Below are 22,288 nucleotides of genomic sequence, written 5' to 3'. Positions count from 1 at the left end.
GTACATGTAATACATGTATAAGAAAAAAGCACTGGGCCAGGGATTTAGCTCATTGGTTTCGCTGCCTGCTGCGCAAGCACAAGGACCCAAGTTCGTATCCCCAATACCAAAAAAAAAAAAAAGAAGAAGAAGAAAGCACTTAAGTTTTTGGAAAGCCTAAACATGTCAGACAGCAGTTTCTCTCAGGCACAGGAAGGCAAACTCTAGACCTCTAGACTACTCAAATCATACTTTAAAACTTTAATTTTTGCAAAATAACTTTTGAAAATTTTTATCAGGATATTTGTTTTTAAATTTTACTTTTCATTGATCTCTCATGGATGTCTTTAAGACTGATGAAACTGGATTCCCTCACAGCTCCATAACATTTTTTATATAGTTTCTCAAAGTCTGTGCTTCAGGATAAATTTCATGAGTGACAAGGTATTTGCCCAATTAACAACTTTTAATCCATTAAACTTGAAAACTCAGTTTAAGAACATTAATTGTATTAGTTTAAAAGTTATAAAAATCAGTTGTGGGGAATTTTTAAAATACAAAAAAGTACAGAAAGCAAAATAAAAATCACTTGTGATTTCACCATAAATTAACTAATCTCGGGCCGGGGATTTGGCTTAGTGGTTCTGCCTCTTGCCTCGCAAGCGCAAGGACCAGAGTTCGATCCCTGGTACCAAAAAAAAAAAAATTAACTAATCTCCAATATATATTGTATAACTTTCAGTAAATACAATTTATTATTGTAAAATTTATATCATTGCTGTACATACAAATCATAGTGCACTGTTTAAATTTAATCATCATTATAAATCTCTGTTACTATAACACACAGTGGCTGTGTAGAAGAAGAAAAAAAAACATTTTCTGGTCATGTTGGAGACTCAACCCAATACCTTACTACATGCTAGGCAAGTGTCCTACCATTGAGCTCTGATCACTTTGTAGAAAAATAACCTACAACACTCGCACCCAGCACACCTTATCCTACTTATTCTTCTTATTTTGGCATAGGAATTATTATGTTAATTATTGCTCATCAAAATATAAGTCTGAAACAACATAGTCCGTATTTTGTTCAGCTATCTCTGCCATCTAGAATTGTGCCTGGATCTCTGTAAATATTAATTAATGAATAACTGAAAGTGTGCTGTTTTATCCTCCATTGTGCCTAGAATTGAGATATGATATAGAATATCATATCCTTCATTTCTGGTATATTTTCTTTAATTAATTTTTAGTAATTTTTTCACTTCTTTTTTCTCTTCCAGAACTTCTGTTTTAGATGTTGGGACTGTATTAACCCTTTCATTTTCTTATCCTTCTAATTGTTCATATCTTGTTTTACTTTCTTCCTATACAATGGTTGTAAGTGCTTTAGAAGAAATACAAATGTACAGTGAGTTATTTGGTTATATGTGAATTTATAATAATTATTTACCATTTGGCAATGTCACAAAAGTAAATATAGTTCAGGTAGCTTCTCATTTGTAGTTCATACCTAGGACTGAGGCAATACATTATCTAAGCAAATATGTGGCATAAATACTGGGGGAGGTAGGAGAACACAGAGTCTGTACATAAATGACACTGGTGTCAACTGTTGAAGCTCCCCCTCCCATTTCCATCCTTCCCTGGTTGGAAGCAGAGTTGGGTTTCTGCTCAGGATATGTGCTAGTACTTTTCAAACAAACTCTACAGCCAGCCTTGTGGACAGAAAATGGTGAGGATATGGCAATAATGAATATTTCTTAAGAGTCTGATATCAGAAACTATGTGAGATACTTTGCATGTAAAATTTAATATCCACATACAACCTGAAATATAGATCTAATTACATCCACATTAAAAGTGGGGAGATTGATGGAAAGAGATATTAATTACTTAGCACAAGATCATGCAACCAATGCCAGAGCTGATACATTAACTGAAAATTGAATTTCATTAAAGTCTTAGTGTATGTTAATACTTCTAAAAATTTCTAAAAGAATTGATGTGTATTTTATTTTAAGATGTTACAGACCATACGAACTCCCCCCACTTCAAAAGCAAACCTATTTAACCAGTACTATTTACTAAAGTTTATCAGAAACTTTTAAAACTCCATAAAAGCTATTAATAAACTGCTAATATTGACTCAGTTCTATAATGTGCTGAATGTTGATTGGTCAAGTCATTGAATTTTACATATTTAAGAATTAGTCTGCATGAAGAAGCAATTACAGATTAGAAAATTAGCTGTCTAGTGTCTGTCGAATAGAGTAGAGAAATAATTGTGTGGACAGAGGTTTTCAAATCTTTCATTTTAATGCTGAACTACTGTTTTCTTATGTGTAAATATTTATTTATAAAAATTTATAAAATATGATTATCACCCAACCTATAAGATTTTGGCAAGAATTACAAGAACTTACACTTTTGTAAAAATATGTAAAATATGTCAGACACCTCATGGTGTGTTCCACAAATATTAGTTTATTTTTGTTATTTTTATTATTTGGTGCTTCCCTTTCTTAAATTAAATGTTAGGATCTGGAATTAGTTCTCATAACTGGACCACACTGCTTTTTGGTAGAGGACACTTCCTACCTATTTCTATTTTTAATTTTGTCTGAAAAGAAATAATTTTAAAAGAGGACAAAAACATTTCTATTTTAGGGAGAAAATGGCCCTGGTAAGGTTTTCTTTTATATATCCGAAGACAAATACAATATTGAATATCTTCTGTTTATCCTCTCTGTTCTTTTTTTTTCTTTTTTTTGGTACCGGAGATCAAACTCAGGTCCTTGCGCTTGCGCAGCAGGCGGGGAAACCACTGAGCTAAATCCCCGGGCCCCTGATCCTCTCTGTTCTTTTCACCCTTCCTTATCCTTTTCCATATCCTAGGAAGCTCATCTCTCTAGATCTTTTGCCTGGGTCTTCTGTTTGTATTTGCCAGTGGGAGGCACCAGAAGAGCGCTGAGGTTAGGGTGAGCATAAGGTCAGAGTTGGCTGGATCCCTCTCAGGTGACTTCTTTAAGCTCTCAGTCTTGGTTAACAACTCCTCCCCCTTCCTTCCCTAAGCTTAGGTTGAGAAATGGTTTCTTGCTTTTCTTAGATATTGGCGGAGAAGGGGCTTGGGGTGCCAAGGGAGGTCTTAAATGTCCTTGGTACAGTAGTTTCCCTAACCCTCCCCACAGAATTTTAAATACTGTAGATCCTTTGTTAAACTCTCCTCCAGTGACTCAGTTGATGCTGTTTCTCTACAGACTCCTAACTTAAAAGCGCACACATACACACACACACACACACGCGCGCGCGCGCGAGTATTCCTTGTTTAATGACCTACCTGGTTAATGTTCAGACTTATGACTGAGAGGCATGCTGTTCAGACTTATAAGTTCTTGCATATAAACAGACTCTTTAGAAGTGATCTTACCTTTGAAACTTTTTGATATGTAGAAATTTCTCATATAAGTGCACATATTTTCTTAAGGATTATATGTACACTTCTGAACCACAGGAAACAATTGAACAATCAACACTATTATTCTTGGCTCTGTGATTGTTTTATGTGTTTAATTTTTATTTTACACTCCTGGCTAGTAAGCTCCTTTACTACATACTTTATCTGTTTTTCTGTCCACCAAGTTATTTACTGCCGAGTTGGACAAGAGCAGTGGCTCCATGAATACATTTCACTGTCAAGGATATTTGGGCATTTCTGATGATTTTAAGCAAGTTCATGGTTCTCTGATATCTTTTTAGTAGTATTTTAGTTTCATTGGCCCCTAGCAATGACCCATAGAAGCTCCTTCACTAATGAGCCAGAACTGCACATTCAAACACAGCTTCCAGCAGTATCAACTATGTAATCAGTGTAACCATGAAGAATTCATGGAAGCTGCTAAGGTGCCAGGAAAGGGCATGTGAGGAAATATAGGAATAGATGCTTTATTGATCTCCTAAAGATCATATCTAGATTGCATCTGTTTTACAATCATGTTTATTGATAAGCACTTTCTATATCATTGTTATATCTTAAGATATCCTGGATTTTCTGAATCATTTTTCATCCCTGCCTTTTCTGATAGGTGTGGGATCAATATTGCCTGAACCAAGATGATGTAATGATTTGTTGGTGGCTGCTGTATTTTATTTTAAAAGTTATTGGTTGGAGAGCGTGTGTTCTTAAGGAAAGCAAATCATTTTCATTGAGCCATTTTGATAATATGTCTAATATAGGTATGCCTCGTTTAATGACCTGACTGCTTAACAACTATTTTTACTTATAGCTGAGGCACACTGTTCACTTATGACCCACCACTCAGACTTACAACCCATCTTTTTTGGGGGGTATACTTCTGTACATCTTGTTTATAGAGCCTCAATGTCTTTTTGGGGTATACTACACCTTGTTTACACAGTATTGTAATTTTTGCTGATTGTACAGTATAGTACTATAGTTTTATATTGTATTATACATTACAGTACTGCATGTAAGAGTTATGTAAATAAAAGCAAAGTAATCAAGTTGGAATTTCCTTTGACACTTTCTTTGATCTGAATATTGTAATGTACATCCTATATACAATTCCTCATTTAGCAACCAATTCAAATAACAACCTAGTCACAGGACCTTAGTTCAGTTGTTAAATGGAGGAGTGTCTGTCCCTGCCTGCCTGCCTGCCTGCCTTCCCTCCTTCCCTCCTTCCCTCCTTCCCTCCTTCCCTCCTTCCCTCCTTCCCTCCTTCCTTCCTTCCTTCCTTCCTTCATATTCCTATGTGGGTCATTCCCACAGATGCCCTACATACACATCTATTAGTTCAGATAAATTCTGAAAACAAGTTTTCTCCAAATCCTGAGTAAAGATTAAAGGAAGTTCAGTCTGATTTACCTTTAGGCTAAATATTCATCCATGCTAACATCAATTCCAGATGAGTAGGGATATTTTCTTTAGACATTTAAAGATAATTTTAGGAATGGCTTTGAGACTCTCTTAAAATTAAAAACCTAGGGCTGGGGATTTAGCTCAGTGGTGCCACACCTGCCTTGCAAGAGCAAGGTCCTGAATTCCATCCCCGGTACGATCCATAAATAAATACATACATACATACATACCTAAATGTAGCCTGGCTTTCTTGTGTACCTTTGACAAAAGTGTTAGCTTAACACACTATTCCATACAGTATAGAAATTATACTATCTGTCTTGTAATTATTTGATTTCTAGCATAAGCTTATTGAACTTGTTCATTTTGGAATACAGGTCTATCTGCTGCCACTTATTGTATGTCCTAACTAAAACAAGAAAAAGTCTCAAAGCTCTGTGATGTTAGGGACTCCAGTATGTTTTGATTTATTTTCATCCTCTTTTGTTGGTTTTGCTGTTGTTTGTTTGCTTCCTTTGCTTTCTACTACTTAGTTTAATTTCCAGTTTACAGCCTGTAACTGGCCTTTACTAAAGTTACTGTTTAGTAACTTTTTATTGGGTGAACAAACTGGTTACCAGTGTTCAAGTAAAAATAGCCCTTTTATTGAATACTTATCTATTCATATTAGCCTCACCCGGAATGCTCTAATTTCAAGATTCTCCCTTTTGTAATATCACTGCCCTATAATCAGGAGGAGTAAATAAAAGGCAAATATGTCTTGGGCCACTGTTATGTTTTAGTCATTATCTTTTCTCTGCATTTTTTCCCTCAATTTTTTGTTTTTTTAACATCTCTGCAAGGTAACTGGTTTTACTTCTGGGTTGATTGGTTTTGGTGATTTGGTACACTTAGCATTATGTGTAGCCAGAGTGGGCTTCTTCAGTCTTCAGCCTTCCTGCTGTAGTTCTTGCACCTGTCTGTCACTGCCCAGATAAGCCTGTCATACAACTGTCATAATTGCCTTATGCCAAATTACTTACATTCCATTTTAATACACATTAATGGAGTTTTTACCCTGGAAGGGGAGCTTTCTTGTAAAGAAATCTTTACGAAATAGAATGATTTAGGTAAGCTCACTGAAGTTATACGAGGTACCCAGGAAGCCCAGTTGAAAGGGAGTAGTTAGTTCTCTGCCTGAATTAAAGAAGACTTCAGAGAGGTTGACATATCTTACCCATGTTTTTGAGGGCTATAGGGGCCTGTCTTCTCTATGCTGTTTCCTTTCTCAGAATAAGACCATAGGAGAGTATTCTTCGATGGTTACACTGTTATATCTTGATGTGAATGAATCTTACAACAATATCCCAGTTTGGGTTTTAGTTACTAAAATTAAACATTTTCATACCTTTCCAGTTTATCAGTGGAATCTCTTTTTCATCTCCCCCCAACCAAGAATGAGCCTTCCCTAAGCAGTATCTTGTGTTTGTAAAGTTCTCTCTTTGCCTGTACTATATTATATTTCATTTGATCTTTACAGTGACCTAAGTGTAATATGATCTAAACTTTATCATCTGTTGAATCATCTCATAATAACCTGAGAGTGGAATATGGGAGTGATGCCTGGGCACAGGAAACCTGACTTTTCATTTAGTTTTACATATACTACACCTAATTTGATAAATACTATACACAACAGGTATTACTTTTCCTATGCAAGCAGTCTTTGGATACAAAATTTGAATAAGTGCTTCTTTCTATGACAGACAGAGGGGGAAGTATATACAAATTATCTCTATTCATATGATGAAAGCATGGGGCAAATGAGAAATAGAGACCAATGCCTTTTATGCATTAGTAATTATAGTGCTATAATCCCATTTTGCAACTGTCTTTGGCTTTCAAATATGTACTACTGGGTAGGATACAGAAATATTTAACTATGTCACCTGCTGATTTGTGTGCCATGATAAACATGATAAAATAAGTTATTAATACTACATAGGAGCCCAACATCATACTCCGCCCCCACTCCTACAGTTAACTGGGCTGATTGTTATTTCCACTGGCATGACTAAGTGAGTTTCCCTCTGAGAGTTGATTCCCATGCACATCTCTCCAAATTGTAGCTTCTTGTGATTATTCTTTATTCTCAAGCACATAATTATGGAATCAGAAGTCAACAGTACTCAGGATTAAATATTAGGATCAGAAAATAAAAACAGAAAGGCTCTTTGAAGTTCATTGGTTATTCATTTGCCTTTAGTTCCCTCTTGAAGAATCTGAGGATCAGAAAAATCAACTTTTCAATGTAAAACTATAGCTACAAAACTGGATGCATAGTAAGATATGCATTATATGTCTTGTTGAAGTGATTTCCCATGGGGAACCATTACAGAAACAGTTCTTTGTCAGAAGAAGCCATTATTTTCCCTTTAAGTTTAGATGAGACTTTACATCTTATAAGAAAGTAATTTTAATGGTGCACATGTGTTGTATGTGTTTGTATACACACATTGTATATGTACACAAGTAAAGATGTATGCCAGTATCCCAATATAAAAATGAAACTTTGTAAAGTTAGATACATCTTTAGCAATTTATATACTTGTTTATATTTAAAAATGTTTAAGACAGCAGAAGACATCTCCAAAAATGAATAAGGAAATCACATGATAGGGAAATACTGAGATCTATAATATTTTGAATGGTAATTTCATCTAGTCACAAATACATTTCCTCTCATGCACTTGCTTAGTTCTGAATTCATAGGCATATCTGCAAAAAGCCACTAGGTTGGATGACTTGATCCACTACCACCACCACTTCTCCTCTTCCTCTTCTCCTTTTTTCTTCTCCTCCCCCTCTCCCTCACCTTCTTCTTCCAACAGTTCATTTCCCAGCACCTAAAATGTTTTGACAGGCAGATGCAAGTCCTCTTCAAATTATGAAGGGATTACATTCTGATAAACCTATCTCTTTTTTACAACATGAAATACTTATGTGCATTAACCACACAACCTTCTAAACAACAGAGCTTAGTGGCATAGTGCATTGTAGAGCACTGGATAGCTCCCCCGTGATCACAGGGCTGCCTGAGAGCCATGGCTGCTGTGGCTGCTCAGCATCACCTTACAGTACCTGCTGCATGTCCCAAGTCTAGGAAAAGATTAAATTGAACATACAGTTTCTCCTAAATGTGTAGTGCTTGCCATCTAAAAGTAAAAAAATCTTAAGTTGAAATTATAAGTCAGGACCATCTGTAAATATTTTTACGGGTAGACTTTTAATGCAGTGTAAAGTTTGATTTAGTGATCACATTTTCCTCTCATCTGAATAAGAAATAATCTTGTAGAGAAGCATGAGTGGCTATATGTTAAGATTTTATTACTTAGTATTACAGTTTTGTTTGTACATCTCATAGTTTTGTCAGGAGAATTAAATGAGATAATATATAAACAACCTGAAGGACAGGAAAGTACTTTCAATAAAAGTTAATATTAAAAAAAAAGGAGTTCCAGCTTCTGATTAAACATGGACAGTACTGTATTTGTATCAAAACTCTCAAAACCCCAATAAAGAACAGCAAAGTTGACTAAAAGGCATAAACCTGCAAACGCAAAGAAAATAGGAGAGGACTAAATAGCAGATGACAGAAGTAAAAAAGTCTGGTAGCTTAAAGTAGACAGAAATACTAAAGGCTTAACAAAAATAAAGCCTTGTAACATGGAAAAACTCAGCATTAAGCACACCTCTGAAGAAATTTTGGGTGGACTAGAACCAGAAATATTTGTAGAAAATAGAGAAATAGAGGAAGGGTTTCACCACAGTACACTAGCAAACCACATAAGCAGTCAGCTACCTCTTTGCCATTGTGGAAAAATAGAAGAGGTTTACTCTCTGGAGAGGTTCAATAAAAAGATCTCTGGTTTTAGAGATCCCAGTTAAAAGTCCACCAGCATTCAATTCATACACATTACAGAAGAACCCAGAACACAAAAGGTGGGACATTTTCAAAATAATAAAAGAGACATGTATAGGAAAGGAAGAAGATTATCATTATTTGCAAATAATACGATCCTCTACATAGAAGTCCCAAAAAATTCCATCCAAATACTCCTGGAATTAGTAACCAAATTCAAATCAATACACAGAAATCAACAGCATTCCTGTATAGTAATAATGAACTCACAAAGAAATTAGGAAAACAATACCTTTCACGAAAGTATCAAAAATGAAATACCTAGGAATTAAACTAACCGAGGAAGTGAAAAACAACTAAGTGAAAACCACAGTTCTCTGAAAAAAGAGATCAAAGAGGACATCAGGTAGAAAGATATCCCCTGTTCCTGGTCAGGCAGAACCAATGTTGTTGAGATGGCCATACTTCCAAAACCAGTATACAGATTTAATCCAATCTCGATCAAAATATCAAAATCATTCCTCACAGAACTAGAGAAAATAATCCTAAAATTCATATTAACCAGAAGAGACCCACAATAGCAAAAGCAGTCCTATGCAACAAAAACAAAGCAGAAAGCATCACCACTCTGGACTTCGAAGTTATACTACAAAGCTACTGTGGTTAAAAACAGGGTAGTGTTGGCAAAAGACAGATATGTGGATCAGTGGAATAGAATAGAGGAAGCAGAACCAACTCCTGGCACATTCAGCTATCAGGTCTTTAACAAGGGGGCCAAAAGCATACTCTGGAGGAAAGATACCCTCTTTAACAAATGGTGTTGGGAAAACTTGCAATTCACATGTGGAAGACTGAATCTAGACCCATAAAATAGTCTTGGCCACCACCCTTCCTCTGTCATTCCTCTTCACATGCTGTCTGTCTTATCTTGTGACAAGAAGGCCCTCAACAGATGACAGCACCATACTTGTGGACTCCATAGCCTCTGGAATTGTGAGCCAAAGGAGCTCCTGTTGTTTATAAATTACTTCAGCAGGGTTCGCATCACGCGCCCGGCGACTGGAACCGAACAACTGGGCTGTGGCCGCTGAGTGGGCGCCGCCTCCACCCAACAGTCCAGCGCGCTGCCCCCGGGGGTGTGTCGGGCGAAGGTCGGGGTCTCGCCGAGGTTCGGAGCATGCGCCGCAGCGGCCGTTAAGAGCGCCAGGGTAATGGATGGCCGCTCCACCTCTCTCCTCGCTGGGCCTCGAACTCAGTGGTGGGCTGCTGCCTCGGGAAGACGGGACCAGAGCTTCCCGGTAGGACGCACGGAGTTACTAGAAGCTGCTGGTTGACGTGCTGCCCACATTTCAGGCTGAGTTGCTGTCGGTTGAACACTTGTGTGCCATTGAGACCCGAGAGCCAGATTCAAGTCTGTGTGAGTGACTTGGGTCGATGTCGCAGCATGAAGGACACTCGATATTTCATTTTGATGAAGTTTTAAAAAGCTACGGAGAGCAATATGGATGAGGTTGGGGGTTTTAACAGTGAAATTGGCGGGACGCGGGGGTTTCGATTTGTATCAAACTAAATAATGGTTAAAAAAAAAAAAAAAAAAAAAGACTGGGTGCTATTGCACCTAGCTGAGTTTGAGGTAGTGGAAAGTTATGCCTTCAGACCTGTTTGCTAGTGTCGGAAACAGTACTTGCAGGATAAACTCTCTGGTTTAAAAAGTAACACGTTAAAAGAGAGAAAGCCCCTCTCCCTTCCCTTTCCTTCCCTTCCCATCTGGGCAGCTGTTTCCTCCACAAGAGTTGGGGGGTGGGTGCTCTTGTGTTGCTCAGGCTGGCCTCGAACTCAGTTCTCCCGCCTCAGCTGCACCACGCCCAGCAGGTGTCTCTCTTTATGAAAACGGAATTCTGTATTTACAGCTGAGTCGCTCCTGATTTTCTGATACAGAGCTGAGGACATATCTGAGTTCTTTGTCTCAAGGGAACTTGGAAATAAAATGGAAATGGAAGAAAAGAACGTGCAGAGCGATAGTGTGGTTGATGGTAATTTTGAAGAAGTTTGCCCAGAGAAGATAATTAAGTTTAAACCTCCATTATACAAACAGCGATACCAGTTTGTGAGAGATTTAGTGGATAGACACGAACCCAAGAAAGTTGCAGGCCTGGGATGTGGTGATACTGAGCTCCTAAGGCTGCTAAAAAATCTATCCATGCATTCAGCTGCTTGTTGGAGCAGATATCAATGAGGAAAAATTACAATCAAATGGACATAATTTGTCTCCCTATTTGGGGGAGTTTGTAAAACCCCGGGATCTGGATTTGACTGTTACCTTGTATCATGGCTCTGTTGTGGAGAGAGACTCTCGCTTGCTTGGATTTGACTTGATAATGTGCATTGAATTAATAGAACATTTGGGTTCAGACCATCTGGCCAGATTTCCTGAAGTGGTATTTGGGTACATACCTGTCTCCAGTCATGATTGTCATCAGCACACCAAATTCTGAATTCAACCCCCTGTTTCTCATAGTGACCCTAAGAGATGCAGACCATAAATTTGAGTGGAGCAGAATGGAGTTTCAGACCTGGGCTTTACAAGTGGCAAATCACTACAATTACTCTGTGGAGTTTACCGGGGTAGGCAAACCGCCAGCTGGTGCTGAGCATGTTGGATTCTGCACCCAGATAGGCATCTTCAGGAAAAACAGCAGAGAAGCACCAGGGCCCTGTGTTTCAGAACAGCACTATCGTCATGTTTATAAAGCTGTTTATACAACGTCCTACCCAAGCTTACAGCAGGAAAAGGTGCTCAAATTTGAACTGGTCGGGGAAATGTTGTTACAAGTGGAACGCTTGAGACTTCGGCATCTGCGAACGCTGCGAGAAGAGAAGAGGGGAGCGGGCACTGTGCCTGTGCCGAAGGGCCCATCTGTGGCCCCCAGCCCGATGTTGGGAGCACTCTTCACAGAGGCTGGAAAAGCCAGGATAGAGAATTCTCCCAAGCCCTTCTGTGAAGGGGATAGGTTTTTCGTCCCCCTGCAGAGACTCCTTGCTTATCCCAGCCTGCACCGCTTGCCTGTGGATGAAGAGAGGATGCGATCACTTCTTGCTGACTCAGCGTGTTTGAGCAGCGATGGGTCCGCAGTCACGGTTGACCTGCATAATACTTGGGCTTGTGACCCTGAAGATAATTGAGCCATCCATATTTCCCAAAGTTCGAAGTGTCAGCAATAGTTAAACTCACTCAGAACTTAAGCTTTTTGGGGGTATAGTCCTATTTAACATTTTAAAAGTTTGAACACAAGCCGTTCCTGACTGGTGTTCAAACTTTTTTTATATATATGGCTGACATACAGCCAGATTGCTCTTTACCTGAGAAAGGTATTGGGGTTTAACTAAAAGCAGTGCGGCTTTTCAATTGGAAGTTTTCTTTGATGTTTTCTCAAGGATGAAGAAATGGGATATGATAATGTTTTGAGTGTACCCATATTTTGATGTTTGAACCCTATGTTGAATGACATTAAAAATTCAAAAGTGAAAAAAAAATTACTTCAGCAGAAAATGGACTGAAAGCACAGTCTTCTTTACTTGGTATACTGGTTCACATGTTAATTTCATTTATAATCACACCCAGAATAATGTTTGGCCAAATGTCTGGACACTTCATGGTCCAGTCAGGATGACACATAAAATTAATTATCACAAGTACACAGAGGCTCAGAAAACAAATTACCGGCACTAACATGTGGAATTACTGTATATGGGGGAAAAACAAGAAATGTAATGAAAGTGAGGATATAGGGAAAATCTGACTCTACCAAGTGGTAAAGACCATATTCATGTTACATAATAGTGCATTATTATAGATCTTGGAACAAGACTTTGAGCATTATATTTGAGGAACAACATTTTAGCAGTTATGTCAAGGATACACAACAATTTGGAAACACTACAACTTAGAAACTAGTGAGTAAAATTTCCCAAAGGCCTGGATTGAAATAAATACTGTGGAAGTAGAGAGCATATTTCATGGCCTTGGGAAGGTTAAAAACAAAATAATCAACAGAAGCTGGGGAAAGTGTTATAAAATTGGGGGAAAACTGAATTTGAAAGTTAATGTCATTGACAACAGTGAGAAGAAATTTATTTGTGGAATAAAGATGTGAGATTTGAGATGATATGTATGGTGTACCTCATAATATTCAACCATATCATAAAATGGTTAAAATGCAAGCATGCTGAGTTTTAACATTATGTGATTTTTTAAACTTTTAAATAAATAGTTGTTACAAGTATACATTATTAGTTTACTTTGAAGAATAGAAATTATATTTATCAGAAAAATTGAAATTTATATCAAAATTGCTATTGTGGTAGAACGATTATGTCCTTCAGCAAAATATTTTACTTAGTTGCAAATAAACCTCTATATGATTACTAGTCCTGTACCCTTATCCATATAGTTAAGAAAATTTGTATGCTTATTATACTAGTGACTAGGCTTAAAATACTACTCTGCTCTGTAATTTTTCATACATTTTATAATACAATTAAATATTTTATTTGTAAAATATATATACTATATATAAAATATACTATATTTATAGTAAAAATTATATATGCATTGCTATTTCATATTAGTTTAATTACTGCCAGAAATATTTTACAGGCTGCAATGAGTAATGACTTAGAACTTCCATTTATTTTTAATAATCATGAAAGTAAAATATTGTTTATAATGTAGGATCAACTTTTCTGTTTTTGAACCCAGGACCTCAAACATGGCCAAGCAAGTCTTCAGCTGAGTTACATCACAAGCCCTTTAGAAATTTTTATTTTTATTTTGATACAAGGTCTCACTAAGCTGCCCAGACTGCCCCGAAATTTGTAATCCTCCTATGTTAGCTTTCCAAGTAGAACTTCGTTTTCTTGACTCTGGAGGTCTTAGGAACATAAGAGATACTGATTTCTTGTTTCTAGTATTATTTTCATAATAAATGCACCAGTCTTTAGCTCAGCACCTAGTGAGTCTGGACTGCCAAGCTGCTAACCTGTTTTCTAAGAGTGTTGTTTAGAGGGGGTCCCCCCTCCGCCTTGCTGATAAGCATAAGCAGAAATTTTTAGATGTAAGCCAGTAATACGTGTTTTAGTATGGATTACTTTAATTAGCTAATGAAACTGCTCTCTTACTTTAGTAAAGTCAGTCTCTTTAGGGCTGGGTGGCCTAGGTGAAGTAACAGTGATCCTTTCAGTTCCAAAGGCCTGCTCACCAGGCAGAGCCCAAGGCATGCTAGGGAGTGCAAGCAGCACTAAGACCAGAAAGCCTATTGTATTCATTAAAAGAAATAAGAAAATCAGGTAGATGAATAGCAAAGATGAACTGATCCTGTTACATGGGACAGGGTGTTGAGAAAGTAATTTAAAATGTTGCACTCTTGCATGTCTTCATTTTGATTGTTTTAGTTCTTTTTCTTGTAATTGTGTCAGCAAACTCATTTTGTATTATTTATATGTAATATGGATAAACCATTGATTAATTGGGAAAACTATTTAGCAATATTATTAATTCTGATCCTTTTTTGGCATGTATGAAATTAGTATGTCTATATAATTTTTTTTTAATTCAAATTATTCCCTATTCTTCATTTAAGAAAATAAAAAGTAAAGAAAAAGTTACTTGCCAATGCTATCTCCTGGATCTAGGATACGTACCTTATATTCTTCACATTGATTGCATGTATTTTAGACTCTTGACAGAAATGTTTTTATTTGAGAAGGGGTATGTACACATATTTCCCTAACACTCTTCCCAGTTTGTAGAAAAAAATATGTTCATGTCTACTGAAAACTGTTAACATTTCTTTTGGGATAGATAGATCATCTTTTTAAAAACCTCTCCCCCCACAAAAAGTTTCTATTTAAATGGTTCACAGTTAAATTTAAATTTCTATATTTAGGTGATATTATGTTTAGATAACAACCACTAGAATCCAGGAAGTTCAGTGGTAAAGCTCACACATCAGGAGTTTATAGTCTGTTTTGTAGTCTGTGTATTTAGAGAAGGTTTGAAGCTTACCAGGAAAATCATTTCAACATTGTACAGAAGTTCTTCAGCACAAATGGACTTTTTAATTTCATATAATCATTAAGATAACAGTGTGTCACTTTTTAAAGCTTAGCTCTTGAGACTGTATTAGATTTATTTCTTTCAAAGAAGGATGCATTGAGGAACAGCTTTTATATATAAATATTTTTATAATATTTCAGCTTGGGTAGAGTTGGTTTGTTGAAATCAGCATGGTTTGATCAAATTTGGAGATGTTATAGCCACATTTTTGTAGTGTTTTCTCCATCTTTATTTTTTTCAGATGGAATATTTTATGTTCCTTACAACTAATCAAAATGAGAAACTGAGTTTGCCTTTGCCAAAAACTAGAACTATCATTTTTCACATTCTTTTATTTTCCAGGTCATTTTCAAGTAAGATTGTGTTTCCAGGGCTTCTGAATTCCTGAAAACTATGACTTTGATGATATATAAGGGCCCATATAAACATTTCAGGGGGAATCTAACTTTTCAAGCAATGTATTTTGTGTTGTGCATTCCAGATAGTTAACTCTTGTGTGCATGTGATTAGTTTGGAGAAAAATTAATGCAGTCCAGTATTAAGATTTATGGACTGAATTGTGTACCCACTGAAGACTTGCCAAGACAAAAGCACTTTTTTCAATTGGATATTAGAAACAGCTACTATTTCTGTTGATCTTTTAAAGTTCTGAATTGGGCCTATTTCAAATCATACCAGCATGAGGGCTCAGATTAATAATATACTTATTCAACTAGTGATACTGAGTAAAACCATTGCTTACATGGGTATGTATGAAGGATAAAATTTCATAAAATTATTTTCAGGTGCATTAATGCATTTGTAAAAGCTGTGTGTGATTTTTCTTTTGCATGAAAGAAATGAAGGATTTCTGTTTATTGTATTAGTTACAGGTGGGCTCGTAAGTTAATTTAAATGCTTTTTTATATCTTAAAACATACATCATTTTGCTGGATTATTCCAAAGGGTTTTTAACTCCGTACCTTTATCTCCTTTGAGATACCATGATTGTATGATGTTTAAGAAAAATCCCTAAACTTCCTTTATTGTTAGTTACAGCATGCTGCTGAAGTTTCTCAGCTGCGGGGAGCAAGGGTAATCTCTGCTGAAGATCTTCTATTTTTGATGCGTAAAGATAAGGTAATATAAAACAGTGATTATGTTAAAATGGTAGGCCTAGTGCTTAATTGAACTTGTTATAGCCTTCAAATTGGAACCATAACTACTGATGTTTTAGTCTTCATGGTTTATACAACAAAATCAGTTTACTACAAATGAATTGGTATTTTTATAAGAACAAAGACACTTATGGACAACTGTGCTAACAAGTAATCCTTAGTATCCTTACATGTCTAGTTAGACATTTTCATTGCTATTTCATATTCACTAAATATTGACTGTATGCTCCGTGTTATAAATGAGATGTAACTAGGTGGCATATTTATTTTTCTTATTTTATATCTTAACATTATCAGAATTACAATCTTTCATATGCTAAATTTTTAAATACAAATTTTATTCTGTGACACTAGCTTACAGGAAAAAGCAAAATCAATGAAAGTGAGTATATGAAAAACATAAATATATACCATAATATCTGTTTTTTATAAATTCTTTGTATTAATATATTTAAGCTGGTACTTGTGTCTGATTTTGTTGTAATTGTTTTCCATGAGCAGGTAGTTGAAAATATTCTGCAAGATTTTCCACGTCTTATTTAATCATTTCTTTGTTGATATAAAGAATGTAAAGGGAAAAAAATGTCTTCGTCAAAAAGCTTATGGTCTTGTTTAAGGAATCTGATGGCTTAGTTGAACAATCAGCTGAGACTTAAGAGAATTTCAAGGTTGTGAGACCTAAGTTGTGCAAGTGGAGGGCTCTGCGTGAGTAAGGCAAGGCTCACATAGCTGTGGAGAGCGAGCCAAGTGCAAAGAGAGGAGCCAAGGTCCTGGTTCAGGAGTCAGAGCGAAGTGGCTCGTGGCTCTGGGATTAGTAAGAAGGAAGAAATGGAGAGAAAGTGAAGAATAAGAATAAATCACCAGGATTTGGTGACCTCTTTCTTGATACTTGGAGTACCACATAGAAGAGATGCTGTGAGGAGAAAGCCAGGGTGCTGTTGGCAGAGTAATAGGGAAATCTAAAAGATGCTTGCTGCAGGCAGCCAGGGAACAGCAGGTTTGGCATGAGGGCTCTGCAGAACATTTGCCAGAAGTAAAGAAATTGGCACATACCATACCCACACTGACACTTTTTTTTGCCCTTTTGGGGAAGTGAAAAATTAAAATCTTATTGAAACCACAGGAATATTCCCTGCCTAACAGCGCTTTCCTGCTATCTAGGAGGACTCTTCACCAGAAGCTTTTTGCCACCCAAGAACATAGCATTTTATTTATACACTGACATGTTCCCAAAAGAATTTAAACAAGCTTAGATGGGTAAACAAAATTAAAATATCAAATGGAATCAGAACAGAGAGACAAGAAGGGCAGCGAAAGACTTATAGTCAGGTATGCCTTTTGTCTTAATACAAGTAGTTCCAGTTTATATTCAAGCAGTATTTATTGGCTGCTGTGTTTCACATATTACACAAAGCAAGCATCACCTCGTCTCATGAACTCCTCACAGTGGGCATGGTAGGTAGGTATTTTTCTTACTGTGCAAGCAAAAAAACAGATTCAAGCGTATGTACTACTTTTGGCTGTGCTGAGCTTTAGTTGTGGGACTCAGTCTCCCTCCACATAAAAAGATGATTAGATCTGTGTGTGTCAGAGCTGTTGGAGATGTCAATGATGCACATGTGAAGAGCTGTGTAAAATCAGTAGGATTCAGATATTGGAAATCTTGAGTTGGGGCCCAAGGCCCTAGGTCTTATCCCAGTCCCAAAAGGCGGGTGTGGGGAATGTTAAACCTGAAAGGCAGGCACCAGTGATAATACCTACTAAGTGCAATCACAGAAAAGGCCTCAAAATGGTATCAGTTATTTTTTTTAAAGTTAACGAGTTTTTTTTTTAAACATAAAGAGTATCATCCTGAGACTTAAGTATCATTCATAGGCTTTGAGTTTCCTAAAAAGAATTGTTTCCTAACTCAGGTTACAAAATGGTTTTCAGGAAATAAAACATGAACCAACTCATCTAATAAAAAGATTTTCAGGGAAGAAAACAAACAATGAATGTTTGTAACTCAATTTCTTAAAATAAAATTTTGTCCTAAAAGTGTATAAGACATTCAATAACATTAGCATACTTAGTATGGGGAATGTGCTATTTATCACAGTCTCCAAAAAGAATTTAAACTTTTATACACACAGAAAAATAATTATTGTGATTTTGGAACTCCGGATATTTTCAATTTAAAAGTATTTATGTTTTAGCTTTTATAATTAATTTGGTGGCTACATTTTATTCCATAGTATTATGCTGTGGACTGCTATGTTATCACTAGTGATCCTGTGATACTCGTTTCTTAAATGTAATTATTATATTTTGTGAAGTGAATATGCATATAAATGTTCTTATTTACTTATATTTTTAATAGAAAAAACTAAGAAGACTGCTGAAATACATGTTCATGCGAGATTATAAATCAAAGATTATCAAAGGAATAGATGAGGATGAGCTTTTGGAAGGTAATGGAAACAAAATTGTAAACTAAAACACAATACCTTATGATCCATGTGTGCTGGATGACCTGTTTTTTATAATGTGAAGGTAGCTGTTCCCATTATATGAGTAGTGTATATGTGCTTCTTTTAAATAATATAGTTTGGAAATTATGCAAAAATGTATTTAGTTGGGCTGGGGATTTAGCTCAGTGGTTTCGCTGCCTGCTGTGCAAGCGCAAGGACCCGAGTTCGATCCCCGGTACCAAAAACAAAACAAAACAAATGTATTTAATTGGCATTTTATCTTGTGATTTTTCTGTTACACAACTTGATAGCAATCTAGCATTTCAGTTCTTTCTGTTAGTAATGTGTACTACTTTACATCAGACAATCATGGAAGTAAGAGAATCATGTAGAGTCAGTATAATTGATTTTTTGCAAGTGTGATTTTCGTGTGGTATATGTAGGGAGTCAGAATCATATTTTTTAAATTGACAGATTTTTGTTAATTTATTATAACTATCTGATATATTTTATGATATAAAATCACCTCATTCTGGTAGCCCTGTGCTGTTTAAAATCTAACAAGCATAACACAAAATATTCTCCTTTTGTGATCTCTGAACTGAGTTCCCCATTTTAGAATATTTAGAAAAATATTAATGTTGCAAAATCAAAGTGTTATGCTGAAAATGGATAAGTACTAAATAATATTTACTGAATCAAATTCACAGAACTTAATTTAGAAATAATTTATTTGGAAATGTTTTTAGAAATAACTCATTATTTAGAAATGTTTTTTGGAAATAACTCGTTTTTTATTGACTATAGTCACAGTTACAGTGGTACTCATTTCTAATTAGATACATGGATAAATTAGGTAACTAAAAAAAAAAACCTACCAGATAAAGGAGAATTTCAGAAAACTTGACTCAGGGCCGAAGATTTAGCTCAGTGGTTCCGCCCCCTGCCTCACAAGTGCAAAGTCCCAAGTTCAATCCCCGGTACCAAAAAAAAAAAACCAAAAAACTGAAAATAAACCACTTACTTTCATTCACCATCAACAAATCACTTTCACCCCCTGTGTTTTTCTGATTACCTATATTATACGTTATCACCTATTTAATATTCTAGTAGTTCTCATAGAATTTAATTCCTGGAAGATAGTTCTACAGATGATTTTACGTGTTTCCTTTTATAGAGTCCACCAGGAATACAGACTTGTAGGGAAGAAAATACCTGGATTCCCATCAATCCCAGTTCTCTGCTTTTTCTGTGTATGACTGGACAGTCAGTTCTCTCATGTTCTAAGAGAGAAATTATACTGCTGAACACATAGGGTTCTTACAGAGTTAAGTACTTGGTAACATGTCTACCACTGAATGGGTAAGACCTGTTAATACCGTGCTGTGAACACCTAAAAACTCAGACTGGAAATGTTATTATTCACTTGTGCTAATACCAACTCACTAATTTGATGGCCTTGCTCTTTTTATTTCACATCTGTCTGCTTTATCTTCATTTATAAGATCTAAATTTGTGAATCTTTTAAAAAGAACATCAAAACTTAAAAAACAGTTGACAAAAACTATAAGACAAAATATTCAGGTAAAATACATATCAGGTGGGCATTGTAGAGGTGAGCAATTCAGCAGAAGATGGTACCTCTGAAATGCTAGCAAAAGGCAAAAGAGTAGATATCCTAGAAGTAAGTAGAGGGAACAGGGAAAGATATAGCTAAAAAGAGCCTTCCTAGGGTCATCACAAAACTTAAATCTTGGAACACTGTGACTCTTCAGATAGGTCTAACATTATTTAGGTCACTGCAGGGAGCAATGTATGCCAAAGGTATTAAAAACAGTTCAACCAGTGAGCGATTCATGGAAGCTAACAGTTGTATGAGTTACCAGTAGAGCCAAACCAGCAAGAAACCTAATGGTGATATTGAAAATGACAGCCAAAGACAACCTGATTAAAGCCACAGTCACTCTTGGTGATGGAAAATGCACACCAATGGCTCTACTATATAATAAGCAGCATCAGAGGCCGCACATTACAAGCAGAGAGATTCCAGAGAGATTCCATTGTACTTGCCCAGCCAACACAAAAACAACTAAATATTCTGAAGTGACAACCAGCCCTAGAAAAGGGAGGAAATTTTTATTAAGAAGTGTGATGATCTAAAATGTCCATTTTCAACAAGAAGAACAAAATACTGGACATATAATGACAAGTAAATATGATCTATTAAAGAATATGAAGAAAATGAGACAATAGAAATCACCCTTTGGACTCTGCAAACAAAAATCTTCAAAGTAGCTATTGTGAATATATGAATATTGTGAATATCAGTATGTTCAGATTACTAAAGGAAATCATGTTTAAAGAACAGAAGGAAGAAGGTATGATGACCATGTCTTACAAAAAACAAGTTGAAATTATGGTGTTCAAAAGCACAATGACCACAATAAAAAAATTAAATAGGGGGTCTCAACAGAAGTTTTGAACCAACAGAAGGAAAAATTGGTGAATTTCAAGACATCATTAAAGATTATACAACCTGGAGATAAAAGAGTAAAGAAAAATTAACAGAGCTTCAGAGAAATGAGGGGACACCATGAACTGTATCACTGTGTGTAGTATGTATCAGAAGGAAGAAACGGGAGCAGAAAAAGGTATTCAAGGAAATAACTGAATGACTGAAGATTTCTCAAATTTGATAAAATTGTTAGACTACATATCCAGCCATCTCAACAAACTTCAGTGGAATAAATTCAAAGAAATCCACTCTGATCCACATTATAGTAAAGACAGAAAATTATGCAGGCTGCCAAAAAAGGTATTTGAAAATGTGACCTTTGGGAAGTGAGTGGATCCTGAGGCTGAGCTTCAGGAACGGGAGTAGTGTGCTTCTAACCAGACATGAGAGAGGTTCCTTCCCTCTCAGATGGCAGGCACATGGCCGTCTGCAAACCAGAAAGCAGCCTTTACCAGACACCAGACCTGCCAGCACTTTGATCTTGGCCTCCCGACTTCCAGTACTATTTGAAATAAATGTTTGTTGTTTAGACCACCCAGGTTATAGTATATCTGTTACAGTAGCCTGAACAACATCGGGGAAAGGTCCACAGTTAATGGTGAAAAACTGATACTCTCTCCCCAAAGATTATAAACAAGACAAGGACCTGTGCCTGTGCCACTTAAGATGCAGCACTGTGCTTAGGCAGGGAATGAAACAGAGGACATCTAGATTGGAAAAGAATTATCTGTCTATAGATGACACGATCTTATATATTTTAAAAATTTAAGGAATCAAAAGCTATTACACCTAATAGACAAGTTCAGCAAGTTTTCAGGATACAAGATATACAAAAATCAAGTGTATTTTTATATACTAATGATGAACGACCCAAAAATGAAATTAAGAAAACAGTGCCATTTTCAGTAGCATCAAAAAGAATAAAATACTTTGGAATAAAATTTACCAAAGGTTTGCTAACACTGAAAACTACAAAATATTGTGGAAAGAAAGAAAGGCTTAGATGAAAATAAAGATATCCTGTGTCCATGGATTAGAATACTTATGTTGTTAAAGTTGTACTTACCAACTTGATCTACAGATTCCACCTCCTTTTTTGTAGAAATGGACAGGCTGATTCTATCACTCATATGGAAATGTCAGATTCTGGCATGGAAATGACTCATTTTCTAGGCTATCCACAGCCCAGAATAGACAAAACAATCTTGGCAAAGAATGAAGTTGGAGGACTCTTGCATATGAATTTCAAAACTTACTATAAACCTACAGTAATCAAGACAGGATGG

The 22,288-nt window shown here is 36.2% G+C and overlaps 1 protein-coding gene and 1 pseudogene across 14 annotated transcripts in view; both read left to right on the top strand.

The window, feature by feature from the left end:
• Supt3h (SPT3 homolog, SAGA and STAGA complex component) overlaps positions 1-22,288 on the top strand; it is a 401,578-nt gene that overhangs the window by 229,987 nt on the left and 149,303 nt on the right. For 11 of the 14 annotated variants that reach the window (XR_002395642.2, XM_004846432.3, XM_021259737.2 and 8 more), the window contains 2 exons: positions 15,913-15,999; positions 18,397-18,487. Coding sequence is in view for 13 of the 14 variants with exons in the window: in XM_004846432.3 (XP_004846489.1) it covers positions 15,913-15,999; positions 18,397-18,487 (178 nt within the window). In the remaining variant the exon portion in view is untranslated. Of the gene's footprint in view, positions 1-9,801; positions 10,064-15,912; positions 16,000-18,396; positions 18,488-22,288 lie in introns of those variants that run through there. The other 3 variants (XM_004846434.3, XM_087185366.1, XM_021259732.2) reach the window with 2 other exon arrangements.
• LOC101723094 (small RNA 2'-O-methyltransferase pseudogene) lies at positions 10,193-15,999 on the top strand (annotated as a pseudogene).

The sequence above is a fragment of the Heterocephalus glaber genome, unplaced genomic scaffold (assembly GCF_053883595.1).
Source record: "Heterocephalus glaber isolate CG9 unplaced genomic scaffold, H.glaber_assembly_v1.0 deba00001497, whole genome shotgun sequence".
In the NCBI taxonomy this organism is placed as follows: Eukaryota; Metazoa; Chordata; class Mammalia; order Rodentia; family Bathyergidae; genus Heterocephalus; species Heterocephalus glaber.
This window is presented reverse-complemented; position numbering and strand designations above follow the sequence as displayed.